Source organism: Carassius gibelio, chromosome A6 (assembly GCF_023724105.1).
Source record: "Carassius gibelio isolate Cgi1373 ecotype wild population from Czech Republic chromosome A6, carGib1.2-hapl.c, whole genome shotgun sequence".
Classification (NCBI taxonomy): Eukaryota; Metazoa; Chordata; class Actinopteri; order Cypriniformes; family Cyprinidae; genus Carassius; species Carassius gibelio.
Window position 1 is genome coordinate 18,268,872 of NC_068376.1, and position 21,846 is coordinate 18,290,717.

General features: G+C 35.9%; 1 protein-coding gene and 1 long non-coding RNA gene across 4 annotated transcripts; one reads left to right on the forward strand and one right to left on the reverse strand.

The window, feature by feature from the left end:
• Positions 1-482: 482 nt before the first annotated feature.
• On the reverse strand, positions 483-17,505 carry LOC128015599 (uncharacterized). Of its 3 annotated transcripts, none has more exons than XR_008183956.1 (5): positions 16,843-17,495; positions 9,934-10,073; positions 6,368-6,696; positions 1,528-1,709; positions 483-1,441 (listed from the first exon to the last, which is right to left on the reverse strand). It is a non-coding gene; the product is annotated as an uncharacterized LOC128015599 (long non-coding RNA). The 3 variants fall into 3 exon arrangements; XR_008183955.1 differs by having other exon boundaries at positions 1,528-1,654; positions 16,843-17,491; XR_008183954.1 differs by having other exon boundaries at positions 1,528-6,696; positions 16,843-17,505.
• Positions 15,713-19,688, forward strand: LOC128015598 (prothymosin alpha-A). The gene is made up of 5 exons (XM_052599548.1): positions 15,713-15,902; positions 18,289-18,357; positions 18,460-18,550; positions 18,685-18,770; positions 18,866-19,688. Exons 1-5 carry the CDS (start codon positions 15,858-15,860, stop codon positions 18,899-18,901), a joined length of 327 nt encoding a protein of 108 aa, XP_052455508.1. The 5' UTR covers positions 15,713-15,857; the 3' UTR covers positions 18,902-19,688.
• The last annotated feature ends 2,158 nt before the right edge of the window (positions 19,689-21,846 follow it).

The following is a 21,846-nucleotide window of genomic DNA, read 5'->3' on the forward strand; positions in this document are numbered from 1 at the left end:
GATTCTTAAGTTCCAGAGGCAATTATAACTGTATATATGTGTGTGTGTGTGTATATATGTGTGTGTGTGTGTGTGTGTGTGTGTGTGACCAAAAAAAAAAAAGTAATAATGTTAAATATTATTGAATTTTAAGATAACAGTTTCATTTTAATATATTTTAAAATGTGATTTATTCTTGTGATTTCAAAGCTGAATTTTCAGCATCTGTTACTCCAGTCTTCAGTGTCACATGATCCTTCAGAAATTATTTGGTGCATAGGAAACATCTATTATTATTATCAATGTTAAAAATAGTTGTTCTACTGATTATTATTTGAATTCTTTTTTTTTTTTCATTCATAAAAAAAATCAATAAATAATTTAACAAAATTCAATTGAATGGTCATGTATTTTTTTAAAAAAAACAAATCTAAAATAAAATCTAAAATCAGCCTGATTTGGTGCTCAAGAAACGTTTATTTTTTTCATAAATGTATAATAAGAAAATAATTGAAAATAACATTTATTTAAAAAAAAAAAGAAATTTTGTGTTTCTTATCGGAAATAGATTATTTTGGTAACTAAATGTGTATACTCTCACTTTACATACATACATTATACAACACACACACATATATATTTAAAAATAGTAAGTATATAAATACATTTAAATTCAATATAACAAGAAAATAAGTATAAATAATCAGTAAACTCTTTCATACTGTGCTCTGGAAAGCCCATAAAACTGATTATTGCACGTTTGAGATTTTACTTCAGTGGTCACATCACAATGGTAATAAATTAAGCAAGACAAGACAATTAGGGAGAAAAAGGTGCTCTGGTCAGCAAAGTAAACTCAGCTGAACTCCCTTTTGTTAACCAGAGCAAAAAAGCGCTGGCGATGTGCTGAGAGGAGCAACTTCCTGGTTGAGTGGTGTTTTGGGGGGTTGTGTTGAGGTTAATGGATCCTAATGGCCTTTTCCTCATCTCACTGATGTATCAGATTTCACAGTTTTCATAGTTCAATGGCATCACAGAAACATATGGCAGAATGAGGGATATTATACATCTCACCACTAGATGTTGTCAGAGCCCTTTAAATAGAAAGCTGGCAAGGTTACTATTTGCTTCTGCCCCAGGATATCCTGCTACAGTTGCTATCAAGTGTTTCGGAAGTTAGACAGTCAGTCTTATCACAGACAGGTGACCCTTCTCTATTCCCATTCTTAAGTTTAGCAGACATCAAATAGAGATGCGCCATACAGCGTTGGCAGCACCTGAAGCTCAGAGAGTCTGCCTTTATTTGTCCATGGTTCAAGTAAAGGTCATTAAGCAATGCAGGCCTTTGATACTTCAGTAGATGTAATTTCTGGTTTGTATGAGGTGAGGTCAGTCAGTCTTGAAGATGAATTAATGTGAGGAGGAAGCCTTCTGGGAAGCTGGGTGGCATCTGACTTGATCACTGTGGAAATAGCGGCACTGCACACTTTATTCTCCATGAGTGCATTCTAATTGAACGATGTGTAAAAATAGCAAACATTTTCTTACATTTAATCCTGCTTTCATAGGTCGCTGTGATGTTTAAGTCTTGGGAGAGAATCTTTCATCGTGACAGTTGCGTCCACACAAAGGCTCAGTCCCTGAGGACCTCTTGTGTGTTGACAGGTCTTAACTCCTTTCATGTGCAGAGATACATGTTAAGACAAAACCCACACTGGTTTACAGCATTCCTGAAGCATAAGTATGACATATAGTACATCAGTTGAAAATGAAAAGGGCATGTTTCTGCAGATCTTGACAAGTCTTTAAAGTTAATAAAGGTAAGTATTATTAGATGCACACTTTTCTGGTCAAGTGCTTTATTTAAATATATAGTATGCATAGTTCACTACTAAAAAGGTCAAATTATTTAAGATTTAAAAAAAAATTACCTTGTAACACAGTCATGTGGTCAAAGTCATATTTATATGATATAGTTACCTGTTTTATGCTTCTATTAGTTTATTTATTGATTTGGCAGACAAGAGTCTCATTAATAAGCACTTTTATAAGCAATATATATATTGCAATAAATATCTTATAACAAGTTATTTTCTTTCTTTTCAAGAATTTTATTATTTAAAAATGTCTCTTTCGCTTGCTTCTTTTTTAACTTTATGATGCTCAATTCGTTTTAATCGTAAAACATTCGTTTTACAAAGTAAAACATGCTCTTTATCGAAGAAGTGCACTCAAATCATTTAATTGTGAGTTGCAAAAGTTTGGGTTTTGGTGTTTTTGAAAGATTTAAAATAATATATATAAAGGTAATATAATAAAACAGTAATTGCTGAATAAAAATATACAATTTGTCCAAATAAGAGAACAAATCCAAATAACCCCAAATTCATAATTTCACTACAAATATCCTCAAAGACACTGATTATTTTATTTGTCAACCCTGGCACCAGATCTTTATTGTGTTTTTGTGAGAACAGAGGCACTGTCTGACCTGGTGTGTAGAATCTACCCACACACAGTGTGTTATGCTCCTGGGTCAACAGGCCTCTGCTCCACTGTTTGTTTGTCTTTGGGGAAGCGAGTTGTTTTTGAAAGTCCTCTCTGGGACTGGGTTACCTTTAGAGGCTGTGCTCAGCAGAGAATTGTGTAAACCATCAAAGTAAAATGCATGCAGAGAAATTAACACATTTGCTTTACTGCTGATTCATTACGTTTTTATACTGAAATCTAAAGGATGCTTAATACTGTGCTAAAACACAGGTTTCCCTCAGCTTCTCTTTAAAAGAAAACTGTGTTTTGCATCACTAAAATAATCCATGTCCTGTGTTTCTCATGGCTTGGCAAAGATTACTGCATTTTCCACTTAGTGATGAGACACATATAACCCTTCTGTGATGTCTGCTTGGCCAAAGTTGCACACCACTAAAGCGCCAGTTTTACTTTATAAATTACCTACCAATGAGGGAACCACATAACAGTTTAGAGTCATTAATGCTCCATTATAATTCATTAGCTGGAAGCTTGCTCCTATGTAACTCCAATGTTCCTATGTCTTCCCATAAAGCATGGGACTTAATGGACACATGTGAGTCCCAATACAACATTAAATGTGACTCTATCATCAGAATCAGCTCAGAAAGCTCTTCTGCTGATCGCTGTTACTCTTCTAAGTATGTCAATGCATTTGGTTGAGTGATATGACGTTACGAGTCTGTGGGGAAACTGGTCTTGAAACAATGTTTTGACAAGGATTTTGCACTGAATATAAGCTTGTAAAAGGATCTCATTTTTACAGTAGTACGCAACAGGTATAATAGTGATAAAACTATTTTGTTCCTAATCCACTTACGCAAATACTTTTTATTGTACTTGTAGTAGGCGGCTTACTTATCCTTCTACTATAAAGCTCCTAAATCAACATGGTGACAGAAGAACGTGGGATGGAAAAAAGTTATTTTATACATATCTTGAAGATGTTTTGCAGGCTAACAAGAAATTTGGCTTTCTCCTGCAAACCTTTGTGTTTGCTCGCAAAATGATTGCATTACCCCTCAAAACGTGTGAGCAAACACAAACGCTTGTGAGAAGAAGTAAAGGTTTTATAATCAGGCGCAAATATTCTTTTAATTTTGATGATCATAACTGACAACTAAGGAAAATCCCAAATTCAGTATCTCAGAAAATTAGAATATTGTGAAAAGGTTCAATATTGAAGACACCTGGTGCCACGCTCTAATCAGCTAATTAACTCAAAACACCTGCAAAGCCTTTAAATGGTCTCTTAGTCTAGTTCTGTAGGCTACACAATCATGGGGAAGACTGCTGACTTGAGGAGACGACATTGACACCAAGCACAAGGAGGGCAAGACACAAAAGGTCATTGAAAAAGAGTCTGGCTGTTCACAGAGTTCTGTGTCCAAGCACGTTAAATAGAGAGGTGAAGGTAAGGAAAAAATGTGGTAGAAAAAAGTGTACAAGCAATAGGGATAACCGCACACTGGAGAGGATTGTGAAACAAAACCCATTCACAAATGTGGGGGAGATTCACAAAGAGTGGACTGCAGCTGGAGTCAGTGCTTCAAGAACCACTACGCACAGATGTATGCAAGACATGGGTTTCAGCTGCATTCCTTGTGTCAAGTCACCCTTGAATAACAGACAGCATCAGAAGCATCTAAAGACAAAAAGGACTGGACTGCTGCTGATTGGTCCAAAGTTATGTTCTCTGATGAAAGTAAATTTAGAATTTCTTTGGAAATCAGGTTCCTAGAGTCTGAAGAAAGAGAGGAGAGGCACACAATCCACGCTGCTTGAGATCCAGTGTAAAGTTTCCACAGTCAGTGATGGTTTGCAGTGCCATTTCATCTGCTGGTGTTGGTCCACTGTGTTTTCTGAGGTCCAGCGGTAAAGTTTTAGAGCACTTCATGCTTCCTGCTGCTGACAAACATTATGAAGATGCAGATTTCATTTTCCAACAGGCACCTGCACACACTGCTGCAGTAATTCAGGCAAAAGGAGCCACAACTAAGTATTGAGTGCTGTTCATGCTCATACTTTTCATTTTCATACTTTTTACTGAATTTGGGATTGTCCTTAGTTGTCAGTTATAATCATCAAAATTATAAAAAAAATAAAAAAAATTGTAAATATATCAGTCTCTGTGTAATGAATGAATATAATATACATGTTTCACTTTTTGAATGGAATTAGTGAAATAAATAAACTTTTTGATGATATTCTAATTATATGACCAGTACCTGTTCGACAGCTATATGATGGAGCTAGTTGTCACACTTACTCTAAAGTTTGTATATGCACAAACAGTTTATACAGCCAACAATTAATTCTCATTTATAATTAAATGAATTGAAACTGTACATAGGAAAAAATTTGGGCAGAGCTGTTTGACTAATGTTAGCTGAATTTTTTCAGCATCATTACTCCAATCTTCAGGGTCATACAATCCTTCAGAAATCATTCTAATAGCCTGATTTGCTGAAACATTTATGTTTATTATAAACAGCTGTTAATTCCTTTTTAAAGGATTCTTTGCTAAATACAAAGTTTAAAAAACACATCAATAATTTGACATTTACTGTCACTTTTGATCATTTCAATGTGTCCTTGCTAAACAAAATAATATATATATATATATTGATAAAAAACAGACTGGTGTATATTGTTTGATCATTTAACCATGTATCGTTTGACCCACGAAGACCAATTCTGTGTCTGCAGTCAGGTTATTGCAGCATTATAAGTGTTTCAGTAAGCCATTTCGCAGAATTAGGTCTATCCATTTTTATTTCTAAGATTTATTAGTTTATGATAGATGTTTATCCTTGGTCATTGGTAAACATACTTTCTCCTCTTGTCTGTTAGGTTAGATCCACAAAGGGCATCTCAGTTTCCCTCCAAATGAGCAAATACTATAACACAGGAACAATGTTCTAGTCATGTACAGAGAGGAGGAAGTGAAGAAAACAAAGCACCTTTATCTGTTCCAAATGAGCTGCCCTCCCACTGAAACTGGCTCTGAGCTCACTGCGTTGCATTACATCATCTATGCCTGTGATGTCACACTAAATGCATGACCTCAGGCTAAAATGAACAACCTTTCAATTTACAGACAATATGTGTTGGATCACTATGGATCATATCACAATAATTTGTAAAGACTAAAAAAATATTTTGACTACTAAACTTTATTTGGTCACAATAAAATGGGGGAAAAATCTACAAATAAATATTATAAATATTTAATTTATTGTATTTGTATATACTTTTTACAATACATATTAGCAGCTATCCAGAAAATGCTTTTTTTCAGTGCAACAGTTAGGAAGTATTCCGTGATCAGCCAGAGATGATTATGTGAAAATGTCCATATAGCATTAATATACACCTACTGTAAGAAAATACATGTTATGTGGTTAGTTAACATCATGTATTCAGCAGACACAATGAACATGTTAGGCAGTGATTACAGCTTGTGCAGGTAATGATTACAATACAAGGGTAACTGTTTTGTATGTTGATCCAAAGCTGACTCTTTGTAAATGTTGTGGTCATCAGCAATCAAATACCAGTTATCAGCTGAATAAATATTGGCGCTATTATTATTACATTAATATGCAATCAGTTTTGGTGTTGCAGCTTTGAACTGAAATGCTCTCATTCAATTCACTAAGAATAAAAGCATGCAGTGAGGTCTGAGGCTCAGTGTGTGTGTGATTTAGGGGCATGACATGGGTTAGTCAAAACCTGCCAGTGAGGCTGTGATCACACTGATTCAGAGAGGCTCCGTTGTCAGGCTGAAAATAAATTCTAATCCTCTTGTTTTGTGTCTGGGTAGTGCTTCTGCTCAGAGATCTACAGTATTTCTCACCTCTTATGCTTCCGTGTGTAGTGTTAGCCGGTCGATATGCTGGTGCGTCAGGTAATGTGTTGAGGAGAGGAAAGAGGATTATGGCACCGGATATTCCTCTACCATTCCACTTTTCCAGTCAGGAGTGTCCTTGGTGAATTCTGGCTTGCTTGAAATATGCCCAGGGGCCCACAGGCTTTGTTAGAAAGCTACAGCTGTTGATATGGATAAGCTGTAATCCAGTTCTCAGGCCTTAGCACTCATACAGGGTCAGGTGGGACCCCCAATCATGAGCAGAGAACCGCCCTATTATAATAGCACTGATGAGGTAATTGAAGATAAATTTAGAGCTGAATGATTTGGTGGGCGGGAGCAGAAGAGATGAGAGAGAGAAAAAGAGAGAGAGAAAGAGATTTAGAAACATTTAGAAAGGACAACATGTCTTTTGTCATTCTAAAGATGGTGGATAACCTGAATAAACCTCTAATTTTTTATATCGGAAGTCTGTTGTGCGCGAATCTGATCTTGCACATTTTATTAATAATGTTTTTGTGATATGTCATTGTGATAAATATTATTGATAAATAATAACCTTTTGTTCTTTCATCGTTCTGTCCAATATGGATCTATTGCTATTAGAACACTTTTAAAAATCTAACTAGATAGATAGATAATCTATCTATCTATCTATCTATCTATCTATCTATCTATCTATCTATCTATCTATCTATCTATCTATCTATCTATCTATCTATCTATCTATCAACATTAAGGGTGACATTAATGATTTTTGGGTGAACAATCCTTATAATAATTAAAAAAAGGAAAAAAATTTCCTTTCTATATACTGCATAATGGATCAATTAATTAAGGAAGCAAATTCTTAAATCCAGTCGCTATGGCTAATTCTTCAAGCAAAAAGACTTTTGCTCATGAACATCCGCTTTATGCTCTGACTAACTTGTAATCTAAATTTAATGGTTACTGAAATGTTTAAATGTTTATTAAATATATGAACTGATCACATCTTGTGCTCGGAGAGTCTGCTGTTCTACGTGGACACTATTATGATGAGGCTGTTGGCACTTGTTACCGTGGCAGCAGTCAGCATCATTTCCCTATACAGCCATACTATCTTCCTCCTGGGCTTTATTATACCATATAGTTCTAAAATGTAAAACTATGATATATATATATATATATATATATATATATATATATATATAATATAAGCTAATAGTCACACAACCCAAGCCACTGAAAGTCCAAATGTTTGTAGTGCACAGAAAGATGAGAGATGAACTGGATTTAAATTCATATTAAAACCTGACTTACTTCCAGTACTTGTGCTTTTAGCATTGACAAACACTGCAAATTCTGCCATAATTTAATCACCCTCCTCAAGTTGTTCCAAACCTGTATGAGTTTCTTTCTTTTTTTTTCATATAATTCATATATACTCATATAATTCCCTTTATGAAAGGAGATGTTAAATGTTAAAATTATGTGAGAACATGCCTTTGTAATCTGTAAGCCTCAATGCATCCGCCACTCAAGCAGCTTAGTTATTCTTTTTTTTTTTTTTTTTTTTTTTTTTGGCTTACTAGCCACATGCCATTAGGTTAAGTGCAATCTGCTGTTTGCTCACTATACATAAGTGCTCAGACACGATATCACACATGTAGCCTAGTGCAAACATGTGGTTTATCTTCTCTAGAGAGAACGCCTGCTCAGCGAGATTGTGTGCACGCACAGGACTGATTTTCTAGCACCTTGCACCCTGTGTTACCAAGGAGACAAGCCAGTGTTCGCAGACAGCAGACATTCAGATCTTGCTGCCATATCATTACCCACACGCCATATACGTATGTTTACTTGTCACTGACACTTATATGTTTGTATGTACGTAATCTCCATTCACGTGACCTAAACAATCTGATCTTAATTATACTTATATTTTTAGATTAGCAGTAACTAGTAATATTTAATAATTTTGAGCAGTACCGCAGTAGGAGCTATTTAGCTGGTTTAACCCTGAAAGATTAATTTCATTGATGTAACCCAATGTATTAGGTGGATTCAGTCTTATTAAGCAATATATTTAATTTAAAACTCTAAAAATGAAAATGTTACCACATTAAATACATTTTAAGGATATTTGACCCTTTTTTTTTTGGTGTAGGATAAATTAAAATGTACTTGTCTGGTGCATTTTTATGTCCAATAAAAATATGAGTTTGATAGAATGACAGGTTGTCAATATAACAATATATACCAATATGTAATTTGTTTTTTGTTTTGTTTTGTTTTTTTTGGGGGGGGGGGGGGGGGGGTTACTTTCACAATGTGGACTTAAACCTGAATATAAACTGACTCATGGGGACTTTTGTATTGAAGTCTCCATGGGGAAACAAGCTGGTAAATCTACAGAATTAATGTATTATGTTTTGAAAATGTAAAGATGCTGAACATTTTCAGTGAGGGGTATTTAGGTGTAGGGCGATAGAATATACGGTTTGTAAAGTATACAAACCATGGAGAGCTCCTACAAGTATAGTAAGCAGTCTCTCAATTGAGCGCATGTCTGTTATAAGGCAAGTTAATATAGGCTTGAAAATAAATAAGGAGGTAAGTGGGAATCACTGGAGTAATGAAACTATGCAGCAGACTGTTTTTCCCATTATGCAATGATCCACTGTTCTTTTTGGATCTGTGTTTCTGAAGACAGCAGGGTCAGCTACGTGTGGCACTTTGCATTAGTGTTTTTTGGAATTTGATAAGGAGATGGAAGAGAGATGAAAAATGTGGTGAAAAAAGTTTTGGTTGACAATAACAAAAAAAAAATTAAATGTAAATTTTAAATTTGGATATATTATGAATAAACAATTGCACTTTTTATTCATAAATTGAATACCACAAGTTTGTTACAATACTGTTAGATGACTCCTTTACATTTATTTATAATGAAGTGAGTGAGTTTCTAACTGCTTACATAATGCTTCACGTTACATAAATATAACAATTAAATAACTGTAACGCAACATCTGCTGAAATGCTAATATTTTGCAGGATGATCGAGGTTTGATATGGTGAGGTAAAGGCATTTTTTCAAATAGATGATCATTTTAGTACTTTTGTCATCACAAGTTATAATAATCTTTAGATTTCATTCAATCCAGTCATCTCATTGTGCTTGCAAATTCAGTCTTATCTATTTACATTTCACACACATTCAAACTAGTAATTTGGTTTTTGTACTTTTATATAGGAAGTTTTATTGAAATTATTGATCTTTTTTTTTTACCACCAACAATATTCTTAAGTTAAAAGTGCCATATATTTTATTGATAAATTTGAACCACACCCTTTAAACAAGCCCTGTCTAACAGTACATTTAGTCTTTTAGATTTTAGATGCATTATACTAATTCCACGTGTTATACTTTGTATAAAAGGTTTCATCTGTTGCAGTCATATGCATCTAACATGTCTAGTGATTATTTAGTCAGCAGTAAAATTAAAACCAGATACAACATCAGTAGTGCGCTGTTATTTTAGATAGAATGACTGCTGTGAAAGTTCACTTACCATGACACAAATAGCTGGTAATGATATAGTGGAATTCCTGTTCATAACTTGGAGACTCTTCCTGTAAAGCCAGAATGTGAGAATTCATCTGTGAGATCTGCAGCTTTAAAGGTCTTGACTGCACATCAGTGCCACCTAGGCTTTAACACAAGAAGATCTGGTTGGTTATTGCTGTGTGTAGGAGGGGCTCCTAGACCATGTGAGAGGCTCTTAATAATAATAAACAATAATAATGTATTAAATATGAATCATTTTCATATTACATTTTCATGTCATTTACATTAATATCAAGTACATTCAAAGTTGAAATGTATGTGTGCTAAACTTTGAGAAAGAATACATAAATAGTAACATCCGTGTCATTGGTAGAACTGCAACACAAGCACAAAAACTGAAGAAACTGTTTAGTTTCAAAGAAGCACCGGCATCATTTTAATGTTCAAGTACAAGAGTCAGATGACAGGACAGGCTATAATTTAACAAACCAAAAGCTTCAAGTAAATCCAGCACAGAAGGTGCAAGCTCTTCACCAATCAGATTGCCAGACTCCAGCGCTCAGATAAGGAAAGCCTGCCAGCAAATGACAGGCCTACTGTTGCTGTTTTGCAGTCATGCAAAGTATCAGAAAGGAAGGAAGTGAGCTCAGCTCACATTTACCAAAGCTCACCCAATAAAGATTCATCTCATAACTGCCATCAGATTGTAAACAAAAACCACTGATATTCACTACCAGCTTTGTAGTGATAATACTTTTGGCTTGGAAAAAATGTTAGGAAAAAGGTTTTGATTCAAATAAACATTATTCTTTTACATTTGTGGCAATGATTAGTTTAAAATTCAAGTTTGTCGAAACATGCATTAAAGGAATATTTTACCTAAAAATGTAGATTAGTTCATCAGAACAGGTTTGGGGAAATGTAGCATTGCATCACTAATGGATCCTCTGCAGTGAATGGGTGCCATCAAAATGAGAGTCCAAACAGATGATAAAAACATCACAATAAGTAATCCACAAGTTATCCGCATGACTCCAACTGATCAATGAAATGTAAAAATTTTTGTATGATTTTGTATGAAATATTTGATATGATGCATTTTGTAATAAACACACATCAAACAGTTGTTTCTGGCTAAAAATGTGAGTCCTCTCATCCATTCGTTAAAACAATGGATTTGTTTCTTACAAACAGCATCTTTTCACTTCAAAAGACATTAACTGATATTCTGGAGTTGTTTGGATCAGTTATGGATTGTTGTGATGTTTTTATCATCTGTTTCATTCTGTTATCATTCTGACGGCACCCATTCACTGCAGATGATCCATTAGTGAGCAAGTGATACAATGCTCAATTCCTCTAAACCGGTTCTGATGAAGAAACAAACTCATTTATTATCTTGGATGACCTGAATATATTTCAAGCAAATTTTTCATTTTTTTTTTTATTGTTCCTTCATGCATGTAATATCATGAATAAACTGCTGGAATAGCCTTTAACACGCTCAATTACACGTAAAACACACAGAGCTCAGGGTCACAGGGTCACATGCTTCAGGGTCACAGGGTCACATGCTGCATGCACCAGCTGCATTGATATCTGCCTCATCGACTGTAGTCTCCAGGACAGATTTCCTCATTTGTGCCTTTGTGATGTTAAGCCGCCCATGAGTGGCATAATGTCATGTTGTTCTCACCTCAATTTTGGTCATCCTTCCATGTTTGTAAAAACTAAAATAAAAAAAAATATGAAAACTGCAAGTTTTGGTTTCCAAAAGTTCTCAGGAGATGGGCAGATGTGTCAGGATAGTTTTGTAATGAAGATAAGGGGGAAAAGAAGAGGTGAGTGTAAGAACACCAAGCGAGTGGCTGCTCTGAATTAAAGCACTGGCCTCATGCTTCACCCCAGCTGTGGGAAAACGGTGGAACCAGCTGCTGCAGGACAAGTGAAGGCTATATTTAAATAAAAATGAAAAAAAATGAGAGAGGGGAAAATGCTGCAGGCTATGCATGCAGTCCTGCCCCTATACATCAGGACGCGAAACAAGGAAGAATCCCAGGTCAAATAAACTCTTCCCTTCGAAAGCTTTTTGCTGTCCACAAGGGTTTGAGGAAGCTTTGCTTCTATATTCAAAGATTACATTTTACTAAATCTATTTTTTTTCCTAACATATGGAAATTTTTGGTTAACTACTGTAACTCATGAACAAGCCCTCACGTTGTGTTCATGTTGTTAACAGTGTAACATTACACCTGAACAACACATTTACACCTGACAAGTGTATTTTATCAAATAGTTATTGTACCTTTATACACAGAAAATTATTTGACAGGTTACTTTTAGTTTAATCCAATTAAATTAGCAAATAAGCAGCTGGTAAATATAGTAATTTTACGTTATGTAAATATCACAAATTTGGCATCAGGTGAAATAATGTAAAATTTACAATAATGTAAAATTTAGGGACAGTGCACTCTTCGTTTATACTCTTATTTTGTTTCAAACCTGCATGACTCTTTCATGGTACACAAATGATTTCATAGTGACTGAGGCCGATTGTGAAAAGTATTATTATTATTTAGTTTTTATATAATTAATATAAATATGATTGAAGAATTTCAAAAGTATCATCTAGTCATCCATGATACTGATACTGATCCAGTTACTCTCTCATAGTTTGTGCTGCTAGCATTGTAATTATACATTAAACAGCGGGTGTCCATGTTTCAGTCTCAAGGCCATTTGTGAATTCTTAACAGTAATAAGATTGTGTAAGTAAACAGGACCATCCAAGAGACCAGGGCAAGTATAGGGCTCTGGGCCCCTGGGACTGTGCAAGATCACGTGAGCAGCCATACCAGACGGCAGCAAAGCAGGGGGATTTCCAGATTGGTCATTATTGTTGCAGACAGGAAAAGACTCCATTTAGATGCCAGAGATCACTGAGAAAGCCCGCTCACTGTTTGTCAAGGAGCAGCTTTACAGCAGAGGACATGGAGAATGATCTGCTAGAGAGAGAATGTGAGACGGAGTGGAGGATCGTTTCACTGCTCCAGGGGGTGCTCTCAAACATTTCACAGATCTTCAAATTGATGAGACTTTTGACAGACGCAAAATGCACTGGATTTCATAAATAGTACATAGTTTGTGTTTAATAGTGTGCAACTGAACTTTAAATAAATAAATCTGTAATAAAAATAAATAAATAAACTATTTACAAAATTAGTAAGAAATTATTCGATAAAGACCACACCAAATTCCACAGTTTGCTGCAAATGTTTTACTACTAATATTTTGGGGAAAAGGTCAAATAAGAATAATAATAACAATAAAATATAAATAAATAATAATAAATAAATAATAATACAAATATTTGAGTTTGTTTAGAATAAGACAACAGGGAAAACTTACTGTCAAGAATGCTACTGTTAAGAAATATGATCTCGAGTCAGACCAAAGGGGCAAATAAACTTCTATTTTATATCTACTTCTAGCTTATTCCATTTTTTATATATGTATTTATTTATCAAAACTGAACTGAAATTGTATGAGAGGAGTTTTTCATATAAGCATAGCAGTACTACTATGGTTGCAAAAATATTGTATAATCTATTTGTAAAAATAATACATTTAAATGTGTCTCAGTGTTTTTAATATGTAGAAGAGACATATTCCTGCTGTGAGCCACAGTATCTGGGCTATAAACTTGTGCAGCTTACCTAAAATCGACTGACGGATATAAACTGGCACCATCAAACATTCATTCATTCATTCAATCTCTGATTAAGAAGACATTATCTAACATTTGTGTTTCCATTAATGACATATTCTAAATGCATGAGACATACTATGGATGCACGAGTCATTTGGTGCTCTTCTGATGGTTAAGTGCATGGGCTGCTAACACAAAGGTTGAAGGTTTAAGTCCAAGCAGCAGTGACCAAGGAACTGGTGTTTTAGTGAGATTACAGTTCTGCTATATCATCATTTTGCCCTTGAGCGAGGCACTTAACTTCAGTTTGATCCATATATGCAATTACTGCAGTTAATGTAAATGAATTTGGATGAAAACTGCCTGCTAAAAGATTGAGATGCAGTCAGTATAGGCCTACTGACAAGAACGCTGAGATTAAAGTTATAACAGTGACCTAAATTTTAATGTCCAAAATAATACATAGTTAATGATAAATGACCATGGGAAATAAATAAATAAAATGTGTATGAAGATAAAAAGAGTATACTTTCTATAAATAAACTTTATAGATTAAAATTAAACCTATTTTCTCTTTTCTAAATGTTTACTTTTTCACTAACTTCTGTAGGCTTCTACTAGGGCCTATAGCTTGCTCTCTTTAAACTTGGCATTGCTGTACTGGGACTAATGTTAGCTCTTATAGGATAAACAGCATGTGATGTTCCTCATTTGCAAGTCGCTTTATGTAAAAGCGTCTGCTAAATGATCACAAATGTGACAATGAATAACCTGCTAGCAATTGCCCCACATAAATCCGTGTGAAATCCAATCCTGAACGTGTATTTGCTAACACGTTTATGTGTCCTTGGCGCAGAATGGGAGAAATAAAAGGCATAAGATGGTACACTCCAGTTCCATGTTTTGTTTTGCACCTTAAACGAGGCCCTTTAATTGATTGACATTGGCATCATCCAATCAGCGCTCGCAAAGCGTCAAGTCTGTGTTCGTTTGGCCCAATCAGCCAATAAGAAGACTTAAAGACGCCATACGGTATTTCAATCGGCCATGATGGTGAGGTAAAGAGGTACACCATTATTTTTTCCCCACAGCTTGCCGATTTTAAATCACATGAAATATCAAAACGTCACTGGAAATGTTTATAAAAGTCTTCGTTTTATGAGCATATCCGTTATCCTTCACAAGCCCGTCAAATCATCTGTGTTTGCTCCTGAAACTATGCATCTTTAAAAAAATCGTGACTGTGATTTTTGCCTTACTCTAATTACTAGAACTGACTGGATATTATGTTTCGTTCTTCCTTCCTATATTATGTCTAAAATACGGTTTGAATAAATCGCTCAGGGTGATATCTGATGTATGGAGACATCGGTAAAGGGCGGAGTTTGAGAACTGTCAATCAAACGTTGAGCAGGTCACTTTGGCAGGTTTCACCAGTGGGGCGTCCACTAACTGCCGCAGTACTATATTGGTTGAGCGTGACCTTTCAAATACAACAAAAGTTTACGCGCCATCTAAAATAAATAAGCAGTATTCGTAACCTCAACGCTTGTGTGTCAATTAAAACACGCTTATCACTGCTGGATAGTTTACACGACACACGTTTGGGAGAAACTGACAAAAGATCGTTTTTAATGAGGTGATGACAAGTGGGCAGTTATTATGTAATCACATGTATCACCATATTTTTTTTATATAATATAATATAATATAAAATAAATGCATAAAAAATCCGGGCTTGTTAGGCTATATGTGAGTGAATTTAAATTTTTGAGATTATTTTGACCAATTATAGATTTCAGGGCAGTGTTAATGATTTACGCACGCAAGTTTATTTATTTATTTATTTAAGGAAAGAATGATGAGCCCATCTAGGCCATCATCCATCAAGGGGAGGTTGATCAGGATAATATGGATCGACAGTTATTCCACACATAAATGAGTCAGAGGTTGGTTTGGAGGCGGAGTCTGACTTTTTAGAAATACTGTCTATTGTTCCATCTTGACCAATCAGAGGAGCGGAGTTTTTGCCACACTGACCAATCACTGAAAACCGCCCGCCTTAAAGCTCCGCCCAGTCTTCTATATTAACTGCTCTGCTGCCGCGTGAGCTCGCTACAGACGCTTAATAGTCTTTTTTTTATTATATACATCTCGTATTTCTCTTTTTATTATTTTGTTCCGAGACTCCATTATATTCTTAACATTAAGGGAAAATGGCTGACACAAAAGTCGATACCAGCTCGGAAGTCTCCGCCAAGGTAATTCAACTTCAGTTAACGTTATACACTGATTTGTAGATGCTGCGCTTTTATTAATTTGAATAAACGAGACATATGAAATATGGATTTGGGCATGGAAATAAGTATACAGGGTCATTGGAACGCTATTTGCACATTTTGACTGTGTTTATACCTCTCATTGTCACTTTTAAGACTTTTCGTGAATGGTAAAATGTTTGGTGTGCTGAAGTTGGGCTTCTTTACAGACACATTTGCAACTAAAAGGCTTTTTGTTCGGATTCTACGCGGGTTCTTTGTTTATGTAGGCGGCTTTTCGGTTCCTCTTTAAAAGTACAGTGAGTGAAATGGACGCAGAGGATCATTAAGCATTATCTCTACTGTGCGTATATGGTTTGCTGCACGAGTTTCTTTATTACTTCGTATAGACTCAGTTATTGAAGGTGCCTCGTCCAGTCCGCGAGACGCGGTGATTCGTCATCCGCAGCCCGATCTGTCAGCCCTCACGACTCATGATGCCACTCTGATTAAAGCACGTTTCCCTCATCTTTAAAACGTGGCTACTTTATGTTTGACCAATATTTCAAGTGTAATGAAAGTATAATTTAATTTTAAAAATGCATTGCGAACCTCAGAGCCAGCCTGCCTCGGTTGTAGCGTACGGTTTATTTAACGGGAGCGTTAGGTCGCGTTGTCTTTCAAGTTCTTTCAAGTTCAGGTTGTAGTTCACTTTTTCGAACTGAAAATGAGAGTTCATCATACATTATTGATTAAAGTAACGTTACCTAAGGTATGCGTTTTACTGGGCTATAGTCTACCTGTCCGGTACTGTCGGGATGGCAGATAATTTCTTAAATGAAAGAAAAGAGTAATCTTCTTCCACGGAAGAGGGTTTATATTTCCTGGTATTTAAATATAGAATTGATTTCTAGCGGCGATGTCAGTTTGTGCGTAAACTTACCCGCGAAACCCTGCTGCGGATGCATCAGTCTGTCTGACTGCTCGGGCTCCCGTTGTAGCGCGCGGTCTCAGGAGGTGAGCGCGAAAACCGAAGTTAAGGGACGTCCGTACAGGATGCTTTCTCGCGTCCAGCTATTGATTTTATTCTTTTATGTATATTTATATAAACATAGTCCAGAACGACGTATTTGTTCGTTGGAACGCGTTTCGTTCTTATTCTATTCTATCTTATATTATTCAGGGGCTCCGTTTAACTTTTAAAAGCGCGTCTAGAGATCCCTCGTTCTGTTCCACTCCGTTGCGCTCCGTCTAGCTGCTCTTGAGCGCAGAGCTCGTACTGTGAACGGCCCCGTACAGTGCATCCACCCAAACGATCGTTTTCACCGGACTTCCCAAACGTGTGGTGCTCAGGCTCTACTGATATCATTTAAAGATCACTGGACTCGCCTGCCAGTTGTGTGCACAACATTTCTGACCCGTTTGTCCTGAGTTAAGCTTTTTTTTTTTTTTTGCAGCGTCCCGGTCTTGATAAGCCTTTTTTGCCTACATGAAATACGTAGACGGTTTCCGCTTCAGCTAAAATGTTTCTGCCCACGCTGTTTGTTAGATCAATATATGGGTCAGTATTATCCTGTACATATGTTCATTATTCATCCACGGCTCACTGACGCTCAGCGCTTGTAACGTTACAAAGCGGCATGTAACGTTACTGGTGACGGTGTGAGAAGGCGTTGCAGGCGTGATGTAGACGCTAACCGGCTTAAAAACGGAGGATTATGACCTAACGTTACATTTATTAATACCGAGCGAGCTGCTGAATGGAAGCACGTCCTGATGTATTCAGAGCGATGAAGTCTGCGATTTTAGACAAAGATGCAATAATTTGATAAATAAAACGGGTTATTTTATGAATAATATTAATTCTCGAAGGGATCAACAGTATAGTGCTTTAAAAAATGTTAAAGGCCTAATAGCACAACGCTATTGTTCCCCCTTTTTCTCTTTCTCTTTCTCTCTCTTTCTCTCTCCCCGAGGTTTGTCGGTCCAGCCTCTCTTTGGTCGAGGTCGCCCTCTTATTGGCTGAGTTAAAATATTCACCAATTGTAAGCTGGGAGTTGTAGTTTTTTAGCGGGCGTGTCTTTATCAAGCGCAGTGATGTGGCTTTTAAACTGAACTACAGCACGCATTGGCGGTAACGACATCTACGTATCAAATTACACCACCACAATATGGTCTTTAAACCAGGCGGATATGTAAGAGACAGTCATCCAATGAATAAAGAGTGTGAAAGTGTCGCATTTCAAATTTAAAGTGCTTTTAATTAAAAAATGAAAAGCACGTTCCACAAATATGAGAGCATGTGAAATCAGCATTGGTCTAGTTTCATTTACTAAATCAGATAAGTAACAGAAGCAATTACAGAGCTATTTTATTTTTCTACATTTAGGACCTTAAAGAAAAGAAACAGGTTGAGGAGGCAGAAAACGGAAAGGATGCCCCTGCTAATGGAAAAACAGTAAGTTTCCACAACTTGATTGTTTCATTGCCCAGTACTGCTTATAATAGTTTCCAAATTACCTCAGGTATTACCCATGATAACTCATAATGTTTTTTTTAGGAAAAAGAGGAGAATGGTGATGCAGAAAATGAAGTAGATGAGGAAGATGATGATGTGGCTGAAGAAGAAGACGAGGAAGATGATGGAGAAGGTAAGGCCTTAAGTAAATTAATTAAATGGTGAAGTTGATAAAAAAAAAATATCCTGCTGTAGCTCCACCTATCTGTTGACAACCAAGGCATATAAACAAAGATGCATTACTAAGAATTAATAACTACATTATAGGTGATGATGATGAAGATGATGAGGCTGAGGGTGGCACAGGAAAACGAGCAGCTGAGGATGATGATGACGATGATGATGATGATGAGGTAATTTCCACTATATCAGTGGAATCCTTGGATAAGTGTATAAATCTGACCTTATAAACTACAGTGTTTTAACTCTGCTTGGCCACATTTTTTAGGATGTTGTTGAAACCAAGAAGCAAAAGACTGTGTAAGAAGCTACTTTGTTGGAAGTCTTCTCATCCCTCCTTGTCCACTGGGGGAGCAAAAACATGGTCATCATCAAGTAGAGTCCACCATCCATGTACACACACCTAACTGCAGATTTTGTAGAAACAACCAAGACTTCAAAGCTCTACCTTCTTACAAAATACTTTAAAAGGAAAAATTTGTTTGTATTTTTATTTACATTTTATATTTTTGTACATATTTTTAGGAGGTCAGCCATTTTTGACCGTGATCTCTGGTTACCAAACGGTGCTTTGAAGTTGATGCTTCTCGATGAAATAGATTTTACTTGTGGTTGGACCATGTCATGTTATCTCAAAGGAAACTTGTAAAAACTAAGCAAAAAGGAAATTAAAAATTGCAGAAAAACGTACAAAAAATAAACAAAAAACAATAATTAAAAGCATTCCAGTAACTTTGTGTATGTACATCAGTTGTATCATACGTAGTTGGATTGTATGAGAGGGCAAGGCCAAAAGAAATTTTTTTTTTTCTTTTCTTTCTTGTCTATTAAATTGCTTGATGTGTGAAATTTGTTGTGCGACAATAAACCGAAAATTTATTTTGTGAGTTCTTAATTTTTTTTTCTTTTATGATTTTTCATGAGTTTTTTAATGTTGGAGCTGTATAGGCAAGAATAATTGAACCAGCATTATCTTCAGATGCAGTTCATGTTTTTTCAGCAGCCTGTCAAAAGTAAATGTACATCAATGTAAATTATTCAGGCCTTTGAGACTCCAAGATCTGGTATAAATTATATTGTGTTAAATAAAATTGACTGCGTGAATTCTTTCATTTCACATTTTTAGGCCACATCGCTCACAATTATTTATGTATATATATATACTGTGTTTGTATGTGTGTGTGTGCGCGCATAAAAAGTTTATTAGGAAATCAATCAAGATAATTCATGTACATTACTTTAAAACTCATTTCTTTTGTAAGAAGGCGCCACATTTGTACAGTAGGTCGACTGTGCGTTAAGAGTTCGATGTAGCACTCATGATAAGGGTTCTGTAGAGCAGATCAAAATCACAAAGTCCTAGAAATGAAATGATAAGCTCAAGTGATACTGAACTTTGAAGTTTAAATACTGGAAGCTATTTTTAGCTACTGGCTGGATATAGTCATTTTAACAGACCCTTTCGAAAAGTGATCTGATTTTATTATAAAATATGCATTTTTAAACATTTCTGTTTAAAATACAGACATTTTAAAGATTACAAAAGTATTTCATTAATTGCATTTATGTAGCTTAACAGAAGTCTGACAAAAACATTTCACATATTGGAAAACGTGCACAAAACCAGAACTTGAAAGAGTGGCCATTCAAGCCTTGATCTGGCCTTAGACTGCATATTAGTCATATTATATGTAGGAAAAACACCATTCTGTCTGTTTACCTAAGACATAGGTGTGTGCTAAATTATTTCAAAACAAGCCGGTTTTAATGAGCTACTGTAGCAGCAAATCAAAATCTTGTGGGAAGTAGGGAGTGAAAGTATCAGTGCCACAAGTAGGTGGACACACCGCCAGAGGAAACAACAGACGGACATGGTTCTGGGCCATCATGCTTTCAACAACACAGGGAAAAAAGATCAAGACTGAGAGTTTGGGAACTTCTAGAGTTGAATTAGAATGAGGGAGCATAAGTGAAATGGATCCATCTAGGAGATCTAAAGAAGCTGGATCAATTCCAGATTCCTTTTTTTTTCTGTGGTCTATGAATGATTCATTTGCAACAAGCAATAACCTGCAAAAAGGTGGACCCTCTCTATATCATGTGGTGAGAAAGATGCCATGACCGCAGCATACAAGATGACACTTGCCTAATGAACTCTCTTAAAAATGCTTGTAGACAGCATCTTTGAAAAGAAGAGAAAAAATAGACTAAATGAAACTGTTTTAACAAATGATCTCATTTATTCAACTCAGCACAAGCTCAGCTAATTATTATGCTTGAATTATGTATAGCTAGAGGTGTCTACATTTTTTACTACTGAGGGAAGAGGGCCAAAAGTAAATGCTGCATTATATGTGCTCAAGTTTCTGTAGGTTCAAAGGGCTTTTCATGGACTGGAATGAGGTTAGGGCGTAAGGGTGTCACTCTAAGAATGATAAAACTAATTGGATTTTAAAAAAAAAGTAAAGATAGGACCTGCACGGGCTCTCCTGAGAACCACCAAAAGTTAATCATGTCTACATGATTTTGCTGGCTAATGTTTCTATATGTACATTTGTCTTGCGTAATGTCTTAATAAATGGCAGTCTTGTGCATGATTTGTCAGTGTTGTTTATTATTAAGTGAAGGTGTAACTATCAGACAGTAGGCTAGCTAAACCAAGAATAGCAGGATGTGTTAACCACGGTTTTTGTGTGAGCACACATTTGGAGTGCATTGATTTTGCATGCAGGTCATTGTTGACTGTCTGTGTTCAATGGAGTACAGAGATCAATAGAGTTCAGACTGTCTAAAAGAATTCCACCATTTGCACATGCAATATGTGTCCACAAGCAGATTATCAAGGGCATGCACGTGACAGGTAGTATAGAATCATTTGTCTGGTAATTAAATACAATTAATCATTAATAGCATTCTAGAGAGCATCACTTAAAAAAAAAATGTTTTGTATGATTACATAATAAAAGTATGATTACAGTCAGAGCATCTGTAAGTGTCACGATCACCAGCTGGAGATCCTTTGATAACCATCAGAGGGCACTCCATCCCTAACCTCTGTCACTCAGTCTTGGACTTCATTTCCCATAATCCTTTGCCCAGACTCATCAGTACTCATGTTAGCAACAGTGCCAGCTTAACTCTGCCTGCTCGCCACATACTCACTGCAAAGTCTTGCATGTGTCAATTCTAGACTTTTAACCTGGTTCTGGTCTTGTTTTGGTTGTTGATATTCTGTATGTTTCTCTGTAT

Bases quoted from the DNA above. Each gene is read 5' to 3' on its own strand.
- LOC128015598 (XM_052599548.1), top strand. From the start codon at position 15,858: ATGGCTGACACAAAAGTCGATACCAGCTCGGAAGTCTCCGCCAAG. The intron at 15,903-18,288 runs GTAATTCAACTT...TTCTACATTTAG, and splicing joins GCTCGGAAGTCTCCGCCAAG to GACCTTAAAGAAAAGAAACA. The intron at 18,358-18,459 runs GTAAGTTTCCAC...TGTTTTTTTTAG, and splicing joins CCCCTGCTAATGGAAAAACA to GAAAAAGAGGAGAATGGTGA.